This window comes from Denticeps clupeoides, chromosome 1, assembly GCF_900700375.1.
Source record: "Denticeps clupeoides chromosome 1, fDenClu1.1, whole genome shotgun sequence".
Taxonomy (NCBI): Eukaryota; Metazoa; Chordata; class Actinopteri; order Clupeiformes; family Denticipitidae; genus Denticeps; species Denticeps clupeoides.
The window spans coordinates 25,044,300-25,063,473 of NC_041707.1; the positions used below are offsets into that span (position 1 = coordinate 25,044,300).

Sequence of the window (19,174 nt, forward strand, 5' to 3'; positions counted from 1 at the left end):
TTATTTCATCTAATTGTTCATGTTCTAATCATTAATGTAATATGTAAATATATTTAGTAAATTCTTTGTGTGTGTTAGAATACTTGTGGTGTGTTAATTTGTGTATTTAGTGGTTTACCTTATTGGTAAGTGGTGGGAGAAAATGCGCATATCCAAAATTTAACACTAGTTTTACAAGTTAAATACTGAGGTTCAGAGGGAACCCAGGGAGCGTATCCCTGGCTGGGCTAGGGGCGCTACATATGTAATTATTAATTACTTCATTTTCAGATGGTTGCATGAGGAGACTTAATGAATGTACCCAACTTCTTGGGTACCCCAAATCCTTTTGCTTTAACCTGATTGTTTTAATAATCAAAACCAAGTAACCTTATTCAAAACAATAACCTTCAATCAGTAGTGGCTAAAAAGCATAAAATAAATATATATATATTTTTTTATAAATGTATTACATTTTATTAATACATCAAATTAACACTAAGACCTAGTAGTTTCATGTAGTTTCAGCAGTCAGGTTGCATAGGACTTTTTGATTAGATGTATTCATACAGTTTGAGCTGGGTGTTTACCCCATGACAGGAAACCACCATGAACAATCGCACAGTGTATGTCCATCTTAAGTCTAGTGAACATGTTGGGTTCAAGCCCAACTTCTGTGTCCACCTCTCGGTTGCCATGATGCCGTTTTTTAGGTTGACATCAGAGGCTTAAATATTCATAGGGAGATTTGCATTTACCATGTATGGTTGAAGGAGGGCGTGTAGAGGGAGGGAAATGCAGAAATTCCATGTGCAAACAATCCCAGGAAGATAAAGCGTATAATGCGTGCAAGTGTGCATGCACACATTTTCAAAAATCTTTTTCTTTACATACCTTACAGGCCAAAAGTTTGGACACACCTTCTCATTCAATGTGTTTTCTTTATTTTTCATAACCATTTACATTGGTAGATTCTCACTGAAGGCATCAAAACACAAGTGGAGTTATCAAAAAAAAGGTTAAATAACTGAAAACATGTTTTATATTCTAGTTTCTTCAAAATATCCACCCTTTGCTCTGATTACTGCTTTGTACACTCTTGGCATTCTCTCGATGAGCTTCAAGAGGTCGTCACCTGAAATGGTTTTCCAACAGTCTTGAAGGAGTTCCCAGAGGTGTTTAGCACTTGTTTGCCCCTTTGCCTTCACTCTGCGGTCCAGCTCACCCCAAACCATCTTGATTGGGTTCAGGTCCGGTGACTGTGGACGCCAGGTCTCTACATTTTATTAAGTACATAACTCCACATGTGTTTATTCATAGTTTTGATGCCTTCAGTGAAAATCTACCAATGTAAATGGTCATGAAAATAAAGAAAACACATTGAATGAGAAGGTGTGTCCAAACCTTTTGGCCTATACTGTACGAACATTTTTAGTATGAGTTCTACACAAAATTTCATAAATGAGACCCCTGGCATGTGATTTTTATTCACATTTGATGTGCAATGTTCTTTCATTTCATGCTGTTGTGCATTATCTTAATGTGTTAATTCACATTTAAACAGACAAAATGTATTGGCATTACTCACCAGTTTTTCTCATCTTCTCATAGACTTCTTCATCCCTATTACCACCATTTCTGTACTTGTTCTGCAAAACAACAAAATTCATCATCGGAGATGCACTCCCTGTGTTGGCATGGGTTTCCTTGAGGTTCTCTAGTTAAAAATTCATGGAACACAAATGCATGGAACATGACTGCTGCAAACGTAGTTCAACCTTTATATTCAGCTTCTTGTGTTTTGATGGCCAGGTTTAGATGCAGCAGACCATAATACTATCTAGGGCTGAAATGAGAATTTCAGTAAATCAAATGATTCAAATACAAAAAAACACTTAATTTAAATTTTGCTTTGTTTAAGTAGTCACCAAAGTCCACCTTTTATCGTATCACTCTTGCTTTGTACACTACTGCACAGCACCAGTATCATTGTTTTACAGAAACTGTTTGACATTTACATTTACAGCATTTAGCAGACGCCCTTATCCAGAGTGCCTTACAGTCAGTAGTTACAGGAACAGTCCCCCCCTGGAGCAACTTAGGGTTAAGTGTCTTGCTCAGGGACACAATTGTAGTAAGTGGGATTTGAACCTGGATCTTCTGGTTCTTAGGCAAGTGTGTTACCCACTAGGCTACTACCACCCTGTGAAAAGTTTTAACTGAAACTGTCATGCTGGCTGGACATGGCGAGGAAGAAGAATGCATCCGCATTTTATTATAAAATTTATTTTATGGCAATGGCAGAAAATTAAGATATCAGTGTGCGTAAAAGGTTGCAGCATATGAAACAAAAACATCCTCACATGAACTGCACTTGCACTTCTACGAGTATTGTATTTTTATGATTGCTAATGGACCTGAAGCCTGTGTTACAGGGCTGGCCATTTATATGATCTTGATTGATGATAGTAAAAAGAAATTCAGCTCAATCTCAGTGATCAGCCTTGGGAATTTTTCATGCTCAATAAAAAGGCAGAAATTAGCATCTTTTGTTTGTGTCTTTACATTCCTTTAAAACTCAGACACACAACTGTATCCCAAGTCTCCTGGAAATTCCTGGAATCTTCACCAAATTGCATAGAAAATACCAAAAACTAGAGCAAGCAAACAAGAGCTTTTATTTACAGCAAAATTGTACAAGGCAAAATATTGATATTATTTTGGTATTAAAGCAATGTTTGAAATTCGAAGGATGATAAAATTTCTAAATTTTATGGAAATTGGATACATTTGGTTTAAGTTGGATTATTACTATTTTGTAATCAGATGGGCTATTGTTTCCCCTCTTCTCGGAGCTGGGGGACTCCTCCTGAGGGATGGGTGAGCAGGGAAGTGACAGGGATGGACCCTCTGGTAGTCGATAAGAGGGACAGGGAGGTTGAGAGCCACAGAAACTCTAGAGTGACATAAGGGTTCAGCTGGAATAAGTAGGAAGAGGGCCTGCTCGTCCCAACAAATGCAGAGCCTGGAGGGGTCTGGTGAAGCCCCCACACCGACAGTAGGGATGTGCAGGGGCAGGGGCTGGATGTCGCCTGAAGGCACAACCCTGCAGGTGGGTAATTGGTCCCTGCAAGGAGGAGTGCTTAAGTGTCAAGCAGAGACGTGCACCTCCGTGCATTATGGAGAATGGTCTCCGGGAAGCCGCAGAGCCAGACGACGTCTGGGGGCCCACCAGAAGGTCCGGCTCCTCTGGTACCATGGAGGACAACCAGTGACAGCAGTGCCGGAGCCCTGTTGTTGCTGCCACTGTCCCTCCCACTCCATTTTATTTAAATTGGACAAACACAAAACTCTATTTGGGGCAAATGGAAGTGGAAACGGGAAAAGGACAGTTTACACTCTCTAGGTCAACACACGCAAACTCACACTGCATGAACACACGCACAGTCCCACAGACTCAAAAACGTTGCCCACTCAGGGTCTGCCCTGACCATAAACACAATACACACTCAACAACAACACCACATACACACACCATGCTGACAGGCAGTTCTGCAATACTGAACCCGGAACACTGGTGTAGGTAGTCCTGTAAAGGAGAGATCCAGGTGCAGGGAATAAAGAAGAGGCAGTGCACCAGGACCAGTAATTGCACCCACATTCGATTTCAATTGCAATAAAAGTCCACACTTTTTTTCCTCAATATTGATAATGCACATTATGGATTCTGTGTTATGAACATATTTATTGATATAAAAGAAGCATTAACAGATAGAAGGTACAAACTAATTACTCATCACATTTAGATATTTGTAATGCAATTCTTGTAAAGTTATAAAGCTCTGTATACGATTGCTCTCTGCCTTTTTGTTTAGGGGCCTAATACAAAAATTATTTTATTCCTTAAACGTCATGGTGATAGAGGAAATTTACTGAAATTGTAAATGACTGTTTGGTCCAATTCTTGCCTGATATAGCTGCTGAAGAGTTTGAGGTTACCTTTGGTGTGTTTTATGTTTAATGATGCGCCAAATGTTTTCTATCGATGAAAGGCAGGCCAATTCAGCACCTGATCCCATGTTGTTGTCATGGTGATGTAATAGTATGTGGTTTTGCATTGACTGGTCTTAAATGAAATATAAATGCTCTAAAACCTTTATATAACTTTCAGCATTCATTTGTCCTTCCAAAACATGCAAGCTGCCCATAGCAAATGCACTTATTCACCACCATATCAACAGAGGCCCAGCTCATCTGGGTGGCCAGGTCACACTACTCCTGCCATCTCCCACACGCCTCGTTCTGCCTGCTGTCCTGGAATAGGGAACCCAGACAGAGAAGGCCACCGCCTTCATGGATTCCAATGCAGCAGGCAACTTCATTAACAGCACCTATGCCCGGAAACTGGCTCCCTCTCAACAGTCTCCGTCTCCCAGTCACCATCACCTCAGTAGACTGTTGGTCGGTAGGTTCATGTCCCATAACCCACCAGACCATCTCCCTGACACTCACTCTTGCTTTTTCAGGTATCAGTTACCCTGACGTCAACTCTCCTTGTAGAAGGCATCAAATTTCAGATGAGCTTTTTTATTAATTAAAGGTGTTTAATTTCTATGTTTGAATGTTTGTTATGTTATCAAAGTTCTGTTGTCAACAAATGGCTGGTGTAATTTAAAGGTTTTGACTTGCAAATGGGCAAGAGGAGACCATGTGCACGCATCCGCCGCCTGTCTTCAATGGAATACACTTTTTTTTCGCACAGTTCTCACACCTGTGTCACTCCACTTTGAAGACTCCCTATACAACTTCTGACACCAAAGCAGCAAACAGGCTTCGTGATGGGGAGAGAAGAGATGTAGACACAATATATACATGAACGCATTTTGGGTCGTGTGGATTGTTCCATACTAGTTGACTGATTTGGAGCAAAACAAACAAACTAAGGTGTGAAAGCGCCCTTATACTGTACAATTTCCCCCCGCTCATTTCCTGTAATTGTGTAAACACCCAGCTCAAACTGCATGAATAAATCACATGCGAAAAAAAAAACTCACAATTTATGTGTGCACACTGTATAGTTTGATGTTCAGTTGTGACCTGACTGCTCACACTACACAAGCAATGTGCTGCTTTGCCTATGTGGTGCACAGAAAAAATAAAAAAGGCGAAGGCATGTATGGCTACTCTTTAGTCACAAAAATAATTTGATTTACCACTATAAATAACATCTCTCCATGTTGTTCCAGTCATGATAAGTAGGTGAGACCACGGTAAAAAGGTTTGCTTGTGTGTGATCTGAATGAGCTGAGATTCCATCTGTGCTACTTGAACTTCAGCTCGGTTTTCGCACATTGAGAACAGTGAGGACAAACCCACTCAATGAGCAAAAATTTCAAACATGTATGATATTCTAATGACCAGTCAATTGTGGGTCTGGGAAGTCTTTCAAGACTGTTGGAAAACCATTTCAGGTGACGACCTCTTGAAGCTCATTGAGAGAATGCCAAGAGTGTACAAAGCAGTAATCAGAGCAAAGGGTGGATATTTTGAAGAAACTAGAATATAAAACATGTTTTCAGTTATTTCACCTTTTTTTGTTACGTACATAACTCCACATGTGTTCATTCATAGTTTGATGCCTTCAGTAAGAATCTATATAAATGGTCATGAAAATAAAGAAAACAAATTGAATGAGAAGGTGTGTCCTAACTTTTGGCCTGTACTGTGTGTGTGTGTGTTTGTGTGTATATATATATATATATATATATATATATATAATGTTATAAGGACCTGTTGGGCAGCAGACGGAGGCTGCGACGTGGACTCTGTTACTTACCTTCTGTATGTTTTCAGTTCCTGGCAATTGCCACACGCCTGCGGGTTTGTTTGTATGTGTTCCTTTGTTGTTTCCTCGGATTTGGCCCTTGTGCAACAGCTGGTGGAACAGGGCGATGGGGAGTCGCCAGCCAGCAACTGCGCTGCTGGTACTGCCTCGCGTGGAACCCACCTCTCCAGCTCTTATCTCTTTCTGAATCCCCAGCAAAACTACGTCGCAGCACCAGTGCCCCTGCCTGCTGCAGAGAACGGCCACTACCCTCCATGCCACACAACCACCACCACCTCCCGCGAAGTGCTCAACCACCTATGGGAAGTGCCCAGTCTGTCCTGATCCTTCTCAGGAGCAGCAGGTACATTCCAACCCTTCCTAACATCCTGTGGGAGCTCCTCCTGAAAGGAGCTGGGTAGGGAAGGATACTCCGGTAGCCGGTGAGCATGGCGGGCCAGGCGTGGGCTTTGGTTCGCCTTCAGAGGGGCAGAGCTCCACAGCGCCCCCTGGGTGGCATGAGGATCCAGCCAGGATGGGCAGGAAGAGGGCCATGGACAGGAAAGGCTGATTAAGCGTGCATGGCTGGAGCACTGTTATAAGGACCTGTTGGGCAGCAGATGAAGGCTGCAAAATTAAAGTGGACTCTGTTACTTGTTTTCAGTTCCTGGCAATCGGCACAGGCCTGTGGGTTTGTTTAAGTTTGTTCATATGTTGTGCCCTCGTGCTGTTTTTCCTTTTTTGTTATTAATAAATCTCTTTATCCAGATGTCCTGTCTCTACACTGCCTTCCCTGTCACCCCACGGACGTGCATCAGCATTGATAAAACTTGATATAACCAAACATTCACCAGTGCTATTTAGAGTGTTTTAGTACATTTCTAGAAAAAAAAAAAAACACAATTGCAGAGAGAAGAATCAGAGCAGGTGAGTTTCGCTGTTGACCTATGAGTGCGGGGCATTCGTAACTTAAATGGCCAACAATGTTTAAGTTCACTGAGTGCAGAGAACGCAAGAGTGGCGAGTATCCAGAGCAGATCAGGGGTCAATTTTATTTTGTCAGATGGTTTGAGACGAGTAAAGGGAGCTCAATGACTGACCTCCGGAAAGTATGTTGTGGGAATCACATGCTTCCACTTTCCCGTGTGGTGTAACGTGGCATGCCCCTTGAGCTGCGCCTGGTGGCAGGTTGAAAAAACTAGTCCTATAATTTTTTTCCAATAAAGAAGATTTTTCAGATGATGTCCATTATTTTTCAGATGATGCCCATTATTGGGTTTAAGCAGGAAGTATTAGGATGGCCCATGTACAGCAGTAAATGCGGTTCCAGTTTCTTATATAATCCATGTTTAGTCCGAAAGTTTGTGGCTGGCTGTTTATCCTTCATGAAACCTCCTTAGCTCACAATGACTCCAATTGGAGAGTGAAAGATTACTGGAATGTATATGCTGCCTTAGATAAGGAGACTATCAAACGGCCAAATACACATTTGTTGACTTTTCATGCAAAAGTTGACATGCAATGTGAATTTACATGATTTAAAAAATAATTTAACATTTGATAAAAAGAGATAAGTAAGAACCGTTCTTCAAAACAAAGATTGACTGATCTGAGAAGAGATTTGTCTGGTAATGGGCATTCCATCTCTCTGAAATGAGAATCTGTAAATTGCAATTGGGGTTATGGGGAAGGCAATATGGGTTTAGGAGAAAGAAATGAGATTGGAGCATTAGAGACTGGTAGAACATTCTGCCATCACAAAACTGCAGCACCTCATTCTCCTATCAGTCAACTGACATTCTGTCAATATATTTGAGGAAACAAATTGCTGTGGTCGAGTAATCTGCCTGTATGAACAAAGGATAATCAAAAGATAAACTACAAAAAAGGCTGGTGGCAGAGGCAAACAGTTCAATATATGTGTGTATGTATGATTGTATGTATGTGTGTGTGCGCGTGTGTGTGTGTATGTATATATATACGGTTGATCCAAATATTCAAATTATTTAAAAGACTATCTAATTTTTGTTTTATACATCACCTGCCAAATGATCCTTGTGGCCAAACACAAGGATAATTTCCACAGGATTTAGAATGAAATCATAGGGAAAAAAAGTAATTGCTGTAAAGTACCGCTCTGTTAATGACTCTGTTAATTTCCCTCTCAGGTTCAATGAAATAATCAATAATTAATACATGAGAACATTCATTATTGTACTTGCATGTTGGAATGAAAACAGAGGACTTTGGGGAATAGAAGAGAGTCAATTTGTTATTTAAAGATCCCTGCGACAAGCCTTCTAGGAATTTCTCACGGAAGCATAGTGAACGTCAATCTTCTTTGCAAAGACCACTGGCGATACCCAAGGGCTCTGATAAGGCTGGATGATTCCTACAGCTAGTATCTCTCTAATCTTTATGTCTGCCTCTTTCTTAGGAGCTAGTGGAAGGTGCCATGCTCTTTGTCGGATGGGTAGTGCATGTGATTTTGTGCTGTGCCAGACCAGTACAGCTGCATTGTTTGTCTGAACTCATGCAAGAGGATCTACAATCCAGCAGTCTCTTCCAGTCCCAGTCCATTAGAGCTACACCTTAACAAACATATTCTCGCTCCATGTCATGCAACCCATTAACCTGTTTCGTGGCTTCCCCCTTTTCAGTCCTTATTTTTGTAATTTTGTTGACCAGTCGGACCTCTTCCCACGGAAGTGTGGTGTCAGGGGGATGCCAGAATACAGTCTTCAGTGATATGTCTGCAACGAAATGGTATGGTAGGTAGGTATGTATGGTTTGGTCTAAAGACTGGCGATGGAGCAACCGCCTCCTTACCATCCAGCCAACATGGCACTTGGAGTTGTGGCCGCGGGCCCAGGCTGGAGGTGTCGAGTTAAATGGTGTCTGTGTCTCTACTGCCCTCATCCAGTGGGTGCAATGTGCCATAATGTGCCTTGCTTTTTTAGTATCAGCAGATCCATGAGGTCATCATCACTCCATGCATCCTCTGTGGCAGCTTATACCAGCATTATACCACACACCTCCTCCAGCACCACTTCAACCTCCTTAGCAATTTGGAGTGCCCAGATCACTGGTGGAGATGGGTCTTTTGCTGCATCTATATAGGCTGAAGTGCCCTTAAGTTAAAATTCCTGTGAGCTATTGTGCCCCGTGACTTTGGTGACATGACTGTCTCAAACGTAGAACCAGGTAACGTTCAGCATTTAATCAGCACCGGCCTACTTCTTTTATCTCACCTCCTGCTTTCATCTCAACCCCAAGTAAGCCGTATCTCATTTCATTCTCCTCCTCCTCTTATCTTCCGAGATCATTGATTATAGTGTGGAATGCGCTCAGGTGAATGCACATACTGGTTGTGTTTGGCAGTTTTGGCTGTCTCGTGTTCATATAGTCACACTCTGCTCTGAAATCCTTGAGTGACATATTGTCAGTACATAATAAAAGGAAACTATGTTTCTTTGGAACCAGGTGCTACATGTAATATTTGAACCAAGTTACAGACTGGCATATGTGTGCAACATTGACAAACTGGGCTACATGAAGTGCAAAAACATGGGACACAGGCAGTGCAACAGTAACATTTAAGTCAGGCAAAACATGAAGACAAGGAAGACAAAAAAAAAACAGTAAAGAATGTGCAAATACTACTATAACAGAAATGTCACAATGATGTGTTCTGAACATAAGAGTGTGTGTGTTTGGGTTTTGCAGTCCAGAGAAGAAGGTCCCTGAGTATGCTAGCCTGTGGTTTGAAGCTGTTTGTCTGGTAGTGAGGGCCTGAATGCTTCGATACCTTTTTCCAGATGTTAAGAGAGTGAGGAGTGCATGTAAGGGGTGTGTAGAGTCTTACACAATTCTGGTGGCTTTCCAGATGCTGTGTGTATAGTAAATATCCATTATGGAGAGAAGAGTGAAAATAAGAACTTATTTTCAGATAAGTCTTATCTGTGTTGTCAAATGAGCGCACATTAGAGAGAAGAATAGACAGTAACGCTGGTTGGCTGTGGTTAGCTTTTAGCCTGGCAGGGATTTTGACGAACTTCCGGGCAGCCGCAGGGTCTTGGTAGTGCTGCAATCTGCCTGCTTGGAGCGTGTTCAATGTTGAGAAGTTGTTGGCAATTGTAAAGTTGTTTGTCCATGTTTCTGATACTCAAAACCACTTTTTACCCAATACCAAACCATTTCCTGTGCATTTTTCCTCACATGGCTTGTGGTGGCATTGTTGGGCACTAGCTTCAGGCGACACTGAGGTCTGAAGGCCTGCTATCCACAGCAGTCCGAGGGCATGTAGTTGATTTCATCCTGGAAAACTAAGGTGTGATGAACCACTGTTTTGTTTTTCTCTCCCTTAATAATAAAATTATTCAAGTAAAAACAAAGCGCAAAGGCGCTTCCAAAAACCAAACCGGCGAGAGGGCCGAAAAAGGGGGAGAACAAAAACATACTCGCAGGAGTGTGCCGATTGCAAAAACTGAAAACAACTAAACTCATACGTTGCACAGTCCACATAAAATGTCGCAGCCCCAACTGGCTGCTCTGATCGCCATGCTGTCATGCAGATTGGCGCCAGGTGCATCTCCAGGTGCATTCAATCGTGACAGAGCCCCCCTCCATGGGCTACTTCCTCGGAGCCCCAGCAGTAATCTCAACGGAGGATGGGGGGTGAACAGCAACCACATGGCTCCTGTCCTGCTGTGTCCTCCCACCGGCCGACCCGGACCCTCTGGCTCCGCACGTCCCCTCTGATGCTTTCTGTGTCGCTCCCTGCCCCACACAGGGAAGTGGTCCCGGAGCCTCGGGCTAACATTTACCGCACCCCTGGATCGTGCCTTCTTGGCACATGCAGCCCCTCTCACTGCACATCCCTGCTGGCAGTGTGAATAGCTTCCCTTCCTGTACCACACAGGGAGGCGCTCCCGGACCCTCTGGCAACCAGTTACTGTGGTGCCTTCTGGGCACGTGCAGCCCCTCTTGCTGCACGTCCCTGGTGCCAGTGTGAGGGCTTCTGTTGGGACAAGCAGGCCCTCTTCCAGCCTGTCCCAGCTGGACCTTCAAGCCATTCAGGGTGCTCTGTTGCACTCTGCCCCTGCTTACCGGTGGACCCAGCACCATCGCTTAACCCCCCCCCATCAGAAGGAACCCCCAACCCATGCCGCCCCCCCCCCCACCCCCCAAAAAAATAAACTTTGGGGGAAGTACCCCCCTGGCTGGACAACGGAGTATTTCTGGGCTCATCCACCTTGCCCTGGGCTAGCACGGTTGGGTCAGGAACTTCATCCCTGGAGTTCTGCTCGGCTGCCTGATTGCCATAGACACAAAGAGGGAAAGTGGGGGCAGACACCACACACATGCACATACACATACACAGAGACAGACAAAAGAGAGGGTCTTCTGGCTCCCTCTCTGGGCTCTCCGGGACCTCCTCAGGAGGAACAGCAGAGTACTCGCCTATGAACCAGATGACCCAGGTCTTCTCCCACTTACTACCATTGTGTCCCTGAGCAAGACACTTAACCCTAAATTGCTCCAGGGGGGGACTGCCCCTGTAACTACTGATTGTAAGTCACTCTGGCCCTTGTGTCTGATAAATGCAGTAAATGTAACACGGGAGGCGTGACCCTCTCGCCACCTGCCACTGCTGCATCCCACATCGTGGGGTCTTCCTGCACTGGATCCTGGCTGGTTCTGTGTGTGGTGGTGGGGCAGGGTTCGATCCATTGCTCAGGCTCTGGCGAATCGAACTCTGCCCTCAGCAGCTCCAGGAAGTCCTGTTAAGCAATTCTGTCTGTCTCTCCCTGCTGCCAAAGGGCTGCGCCCCAGCCCCACGCTAACCCAGTCAGACGCGTGAGTATGGTGCTGATCTTCACTGCGTCTGAGAGCGAGGGAAGAGCAGCAAAGTACACACCACAGGATGAGAAGGGTCCAGGGACTTCCCACAGGGGGCTGGGCCCGTTGCTGGAGATGGTGGTGGGCGTGTACTGTGCCTTTCTACTGGGTAACATCTGGGCAGAGGGTAGGCATGTCTATGACCGGAGCTGGAGAGGCGGCTTCCACAGTCCCGGCAGCGGAATTACTGGCTGGTGACCTTCCCGTCGCCCTCTTCTACCAGCTTACCCCTGTGTCACTGTCCATCTCTCCCTCGTGTCTGTCCATCTCTCCCTCGTAATCACACCACAGGAAGTCACGTGGGTCCCCACAGACCTCGCAACGATCGCAGACAGGCGTGATGGGCAGAGACATCCAGGCACCGACCTCCCACCAACTCAGGTCTTCGTCGCTCTCATCATCGTCTGTGTCATCCCAATCCATGGGGAGCCTTGCCAGCAGAACGCAGAGTTCCTGGCCTGACATGGCGAAGAGCATGGGGAAGAAACCGATTAACCAGTATATGGGGGTCGTATTCCTGGCGCGTCTCGCCACGGAACTCCGTGACCCCACAGGCGATCCTTCAGTGATCCTCAGAGAGAGGCCAAACACTTTTTCACACCATACTTGCATACTTGGGCCATGCCCAAGTTCAGACTCTGTACATTTTATTTAATTGCCAAGAATTGTGTTTCTTGCTTCATGGTCTGCGCTATATGAGGTTATTTGTAACTTTTTTTATCATCAATTTGTTAACTGTGATTTGTAACTGTGATGAGGTGATCATTTTGCCATACCAAAGTAGTCCAGTGAAGTTCTTTTTCACTTTTTTTGTTTGAGCAAGTACATCAACATAGCAGTCATCATTAAAGAGTGTAGATTAAAAATGGGTTCTAAAAACAATATATTATAATAGGTTCAGTGGGTATAGATTGTGCCAGTTACTGTAGAGTATGCATGCATAATGTGTTTGGCAGTGTGAATTATGGGACCTATTTTTGCTGTAAATTACAGTATATAATGTCAGTGTCTGTGTGTAATGGATGCATGGGTATACACTTAAGCATGTCATTTGTGAATAAATGATAACCACTTAATATGGGGATAAAACTATTAGGAACCACCACTAAGCAGGAATCTTCTGCATTAGCCATCCTAAAATGACCTTACGGTGTGCAACTGACCTCTCAGCCAACATACTGCATCATCCCCCACAAAGCAAACTGAGCAGTATACATAATAACTACTTAGCTATTAAAGGTCAATAAATAAACAATAAACACAACTCAAAATGAGGATAAGCAGTCACGCAAAGTAAATAAAAAAGTGCTATTTTCAAATGTTAAATCTTAAACAATCAGTCTGACTGTAAGGGAACTGTAATTGAGTGCATGGCTCATAACAGGTGAGAGAGTTCCAACCAAACAGTCAGTGTTGGGAAGGTTACTTTTAAAATGTATTACGTTACAGATTACAGAATACATGCAAGACAAACATAAAATATGCCATTGAAAAGTATTTACTGTTATGGTCACCAACACATTCCATCACTTAAGTTAAAATAAAAAGAAGGTGCACAAAGTAGTGGTGGGCGGATCAATCCAAAATATCGATAGTATCGATACCAAGTTGGTATTGATATCGCATCGATGCAAGGACGATGGGATACTCCCTCTCTTTTACTTACAGTGCGAATGTTCCATCAGAAATTAAACTTGCTGGTACAAATACCTCCCACATCAAAGTGGTGCTAAGCAGACTCATGCATCTACTGTGTTGTCATATGTTTGCCTAAGCACCGCTCCTTTCAGTATGGCATAGAATATCCAGGTAGATGAATGGTGATGAACAATATTTCTGTCTTCTTTGCCCTTATTTGATATTCATTTTCAAAGTGCAACTGGTCATTTGTTACTTTAGCCAACTCAGAAGTATAAATTATGTAAATAAAGTATAAAACTATAAATTAATACTTTCATATAATATGTTTATTCCATTCAAACATGCTATTTAAATAAATGCATTTTACTGGAACTGAAACAAATGTACTGAATGTAGTTGGTTCAGATTTTATTGAAGATAATTAGCCTTTTGTGTTAATTGTGAAAGGGATACTCTATCACACAATTTAAACTACAAGTGGATGTACTACATAGCTAATTATTTGTATTATTCCACAAGAGCAGTGGAGATTACGGGGAGGCTGGCAGAAATGATTGTGAAGAACCTGCAACCTCTTTCCATGGTGGAAGATGACGGCTTTAGGAATTTTGTAAGGACACTTGACCCACGGTACAAAATTCCAAATAGAAGTCATCATCTGCATCAAGCTCAAGCTCTGCCACCAGCTCTGCCCCAGCTCCTGCAACTGCTTCATGCTCATCTGCAGCAAGGGCTGCTGCATCCCCACCTGTAGCAAAAGGTGGGTTATGGACAGAATTTGACTCGCAAGTCTTTGCATCTCAGCAGCATCGGACCTCTGGCACTGACTCCCTAATTGAAATGCGCAGGTACGCAGAAGAGAGGCCAATTCCACGGGATCAGGATCCACTACTTTGGTGGAAAAACAATGCACCAACATTTCCATCTCTGAGCAAACTTGCAAAAAAAAACACCTGGGAGTAGTTGCTACATCAGTGCCTGACGAAAGGATTTTTTCTACGGCAGGACAGTTAATAACTCAAAGGCAATGTGCAATAAAAGCAAAAAAAAGTTTAGTTCTGCCTAGGAGGGATGCTTCTGGAAATCTGTCTTTAAACTCTCGGATTTGGGAGCTGTTCAGTTATTTAAGTGTTTATTGTATTTTAACTATTTATTTAGTACATTTCTTATTTAGGAAATAGGTAATTGAAGGTAGAAATTGTTTTGTTTTGTAAGTTTTTCATTTTTGTACTGTATTCAGCAAATCCTGAATACACCTTCTACGTAAAACTTACTTATAAATATTTATATTTTATATTTGTTTTATAGCATTTTTTGTGGAGTGATATTTTTGTATCCTTCTTTATTTAAAAAAAAGGGAAGAAGTTCAAAGACCGGAGAATTGATTTATTTTTGTATTCTATTTGCAAAAAAAGTTTTAATTTGTGTGAGTGATACTTTTGTGCAATCTCTTTATTACTAAAAGAATTTAAAAATCCACACGTGAAAAAATATTTTGTTACTGTTCTACTGTTACCTTTTATCGTGATAATAAAGTATTTTCTGTTTACCTAGAAACTCAAATTCTGTCCATGGTTTTTAACTAAATAATCTAAAAGAAAACTCACAAAAACACTTAAATATCTAAAACATTAATTCAGATATAGCAAATTAATGATGTATCCACAGTCATTCTTAAAAAGTATCGGTATCAGTATCGGCGATACTGGCCCCGTATCGGATCGATTTGAAAACGCCACTAGCACAAAGACCGCCCCTTCCTCGCGGCGGAAAGCGGCCGGCGCGCGCGCCTATTACAGCCGTCTCTGTTCCGCGCGGCCGTCCTCAAACCCTCAAAAGCGGCGAGGTTAAACCGGATGATGGCGTGTCACCTTACACACACTCAGTCCATGTGCACTGTAAGAGTATAAAGATCATAGTGTAATAGTGAATTAAAATCATATTTATTTACAATTTCAGGATTTATGGGCGCTGAAACAGAGCGCAAACATGACGGACTGCGCATGCGCAGATCCACTAGGTAGCGCAACTCTATAGGCAGCATGTTTCGACAGAACACCTGTGTTATGCGTGGTCGACGCATGGAATTACCAAAATTAGAGAGGAAACAGGAAAAGACGCCGCTTTTTAAAAAAGTAACTGTATTCTGATTATCACTCATTTAAACGGTATTTGTAACGAAATAGTTACTCATTTTTTGTATTCTAAAGACGCCGGTACATGTATTCAGTTACTCCCCAACACTGCAAACGGTGGCAATACTAGTCTTATTAGTGGATAACCAAAATCTGACTAAGGCCCCAGGATGGGTTCTAGCAGCCACATTCTGTGTAAATGCATTTAAGCAGGAATATCACAGCACTTTCCACTAAAAACCACCCTCAGAAAAAGTGCTAACAAATACAAGGAGAATGTAGATATATATTGTCATTTTAACAATTTGACTCCCAAATGTCCACCTGAACATTCCTCCAAATGAACACTACTGAACATAATCAGTAATCAAATATTTGCGTTTTGCACTGGTGGATCTTATGGTTGAAAGTAGGGGTTTTAAATGAAAACAGAAGTAGGAGTGAGATACAAATGCATCGAAACTGAAACAGGCTGTTGAGTTTATCAAAAGTTTAAGACCTCAATAAATAAATATATACATTGTAAAAAAAAAAAATTTGCTTGATGTGTTTCCAGGAGGCTGGTTGGAATGTTGTCCCATGTGGCAAAGGCAACTTCATCTGTCTTTGTAAACATCTGTTGCCATCCATTCAATACTTGATGCCATAGTCCTTTGAACCTTTGAACCTTGTATAGAGCAGGAGCATCATGCAATTATGATCCATATGATCCATACAAAGTCCATACAATAAACACCAACTCAAAATGAGGATCACTAGTCAAGTGTTACGTCTCGTGATCATGTGATGTGTGGTCTGTATGTTCTGTCTTGTTTGTGTTTTTCCTTTTTGTAGGAGGAGCCTGTAATTTACGGAACTCCTCCCAGAGCTGACGCTGATTTGCGCTCCCATTAAAGATGGCATGCTGCGACGAGGAAAGGGGGGAGAGAAGGAGAAAAAGAAGGAGAGAGGGAAGGAAAGGGAGAATGGGGAAATACGCTGGACAGATGCCCTGTTCCCATTAGTCTGCCCAATGCTTTTTCGTGGCCTTATTATGTTTCAAGGCGTGACCTGTATTGTTTATTATTAGTAAAAATCACCTCGTCAAACGTTTGTGACGTTTCCCTCCCTCTTTCTAAATTGTTCACGTTCCTGACCTAGACCAGGACGCAACATCAAGAGAGGTAAATGATGATAAAGAACAGTAAGGAAGCAAAGGAGGAATCAGTCTGACATACTGATGGAAAACTGTAATTGCATGCCTCATCATTGGTGGGAAAGCATCAAATGGTGGCAAGAATTTAATCAAGCCGGGGTTTATAATAATCCCAGCCTGTTTCCAGATGCCTAACTAGCTACCACAACTTCCTGAATCACAATGGCACAAGAGATATGGTGTGAGATGGGACCAGGTCCTGCTAGGACCGACAGAACAGAGTAGAAGCAGAGTCAGGCAGTACAGTGAAGAAAGCAGCAATGAGCCTGGTAACCTAAACTGGAACAGGATAAGACCAGGCACTGTGGCGCCAGAACTAGCAGTACGTTGTGAGTATTGGTGCTGCATAGTGAGTGCTGGTGCTGTGTGTGGGGTTTGGTTCTAGAGGACACATGCTTACCACCATAATATACCATACAAACACCCCCCCCCCCCCCCCCCCCCCCCCCCCCCCCGCCAGTCTTTAAACTTTCTAATTTCATATTCATGTTGTTAATATTGTAAATTACTATGGTAGCTAAAGAAATAGCTGTTGAATGGAATATCAGATTAATATAGAATATGAGACAGTGGTGGCCTAGCCATTAAGGAATCAGAAGGTTGCCTGTTCGACTCGTGAGCCGCCAATACCCCACACTGAGAAACATATGCAATTGCGTCCTTTTGGTCAGTGGTTTGTTTGGCAAACATTGTGGTTAAGAACCTGTCCTCGGCTTTTACAGCTTCACATTTTTTTGTTTCATTTCCTAAATAACTGCTGTTTGTCAGTTGCCTACAGAAGTCTGCTTTTAGAATATTACATTTGCCACCCACTGAGATCCAGCTGCATCACAAATCTGATTTATTTTCATGATTATAATTATACGCCTGCGTGGAAACCCTCTTGTGCCTGTTGAGGAAGGAAGTCACTCACCACGGTTTCCTGCATCAGGATGTACAGCTCAGTATGTCCGTGGGTGTGTGCAATGTCCAGTGGAGTCTGTCCATGTACATTGGCCATCCGCAAGGCCTTCTGAACTCCAGGGCACTGTAGCAGCATGCCAGCAACATCACGTAGGCCGTGACAAGCTGAGAAGTGCAGCAGTGTTGGGATGTCCTCTGAATGAGCGGCTGTAGATTGAATCAGAAGCAAAGCTATGGTAAAGCATATCTGAGGCCCTGTGTCTCCCCAGATATCTTGAGTGATTAAATCTCACTTTCCTTTTCTGTATGAACACGAGCCGACATAAAGCTGCATAAATAAATCTAATTAAAACAATAGAGCCAGGGTCTCTTAAAACCAGCCATTCAGTTTTGATGAGATGCTGACTATACATTTGAGATGTTGAATTATGATTATTTGACAGGTTACATCCATTCCAGTTATTTCAGACAACTTCCGATTGATAGTTACAAAAACACTTCTGACTCCACCTGTTAATCATATTCCATTTATACATACAATCCCTGACAAAAGTCTTGTCGCTTATCTGTTTTGTAGAAACACTTGCTATTAACCTGACTTTTAATTAGTCAATTGGTGTTAGAAATAGCTCATATGAAAAGCTGAAACCCTACCAAATGATGTTGAATGCATTGAAATGAATTAGTTTCACTGAAAAAAGATTTATCATTTAATCAAGACAGAAAGGTCCAATTTAGTTGCCTATATATACAAATTGAACAAATTTACTGCAAATACAAAAATATGTCATAAAATATTAAGTAGTGGTGCTGTGAGATCCAAATTTAATATCTTGTATGACTTGAAGGAGCTTGAAGGACTGCATCCATGTGGTTTGGCAAGGATTCATACAATTTATTGTTGAAGTCATCAGAAATAGCAAAGAAAGCAGTCTTGCATGCCTCCCAGAGTTCATCAATATTCTTTGGTTTCATCTTCCATGCTTCCTCTTTCATCCTACCCCACACATGCTCAATGATGTTCATGTCTGGTGACTGGGCTGGCCAATCCTGGAGCATCTTGATCTTCTTCACCTTGAGGAACTTTGATGTGGAGATGGAAGTATGTGATGGAGCACCATCCTGCTGTAGAATTTGGCCTCTTTTAAGATTGGGAATATAAAAGGTAGATAAGATCTCTCGCACACCCCCATACTGGATGTAACCCCAGACCATGATTTTTCCACCACCTAACGTCACTGTTTTCTGGGTGAATCTCGGATCCATCCACCTTCTGCCCCTTTTCCAGTGTCCATTCTCTTAGCAGGCTGTGGGCCTTGGCAAAAGCCACACAGTTTTTCAATTGTCTTTTGTTTAGTGCTGCCTTCTGGGCACTGATTCAACCATGGAGGCCATTTTGAGACAGAATTAAACAAACTGTTCCGGTTGACACAGGGACTTCAGGTGACCAGGTCTCAAGGAGCTCTGCTGCAGTGAAAAATGGGCTGGCCTTGGATTTTCGAGCAAACAAACGGTCCTCTTGAGCAGTTGTCTTGTGGGGTCTTCCTGACCTGGGCTTGTCAAAAAGTCTCCAGTCTATTCAAATATTTTTTTATC

At 42.7% G+C, this 19,174-nt stretch overlaps 1 protein-coding gene across 4 annotated transcripts in view; it reads right to left on the bottom strand.

Annotated features, from left to right (window-relative positions):
* Window positions 1-19,174, bottom strand: part of LOC114791874 (B-cell scaffold protein with ankyrin repeats-like) — a 50,017-nt gene that overhangs the window by 12,212 nt on the left and 18,631 nt on the right. For all 4 annotated transcript variants that reach the window (XM_028982409.1, XM_028982400.1, XM_028982418.1 and 1 more), the window contains exons 7-8: window positions 17,589-17,785; window positions 1,568-1,628 (exon numbers count right to left, since the gene is read on the bottom strand). In XM_028982409.1, coding sequence (XP_028838242.1) covers window positions 1,568-1,628; window positions 17,589-17,785 — 258 coding nt within the window. The remainder of the gene's footprint in view (window positions 1-1,567; window positions 1,629-17,588; window positions 17,786-19,174) is intronic.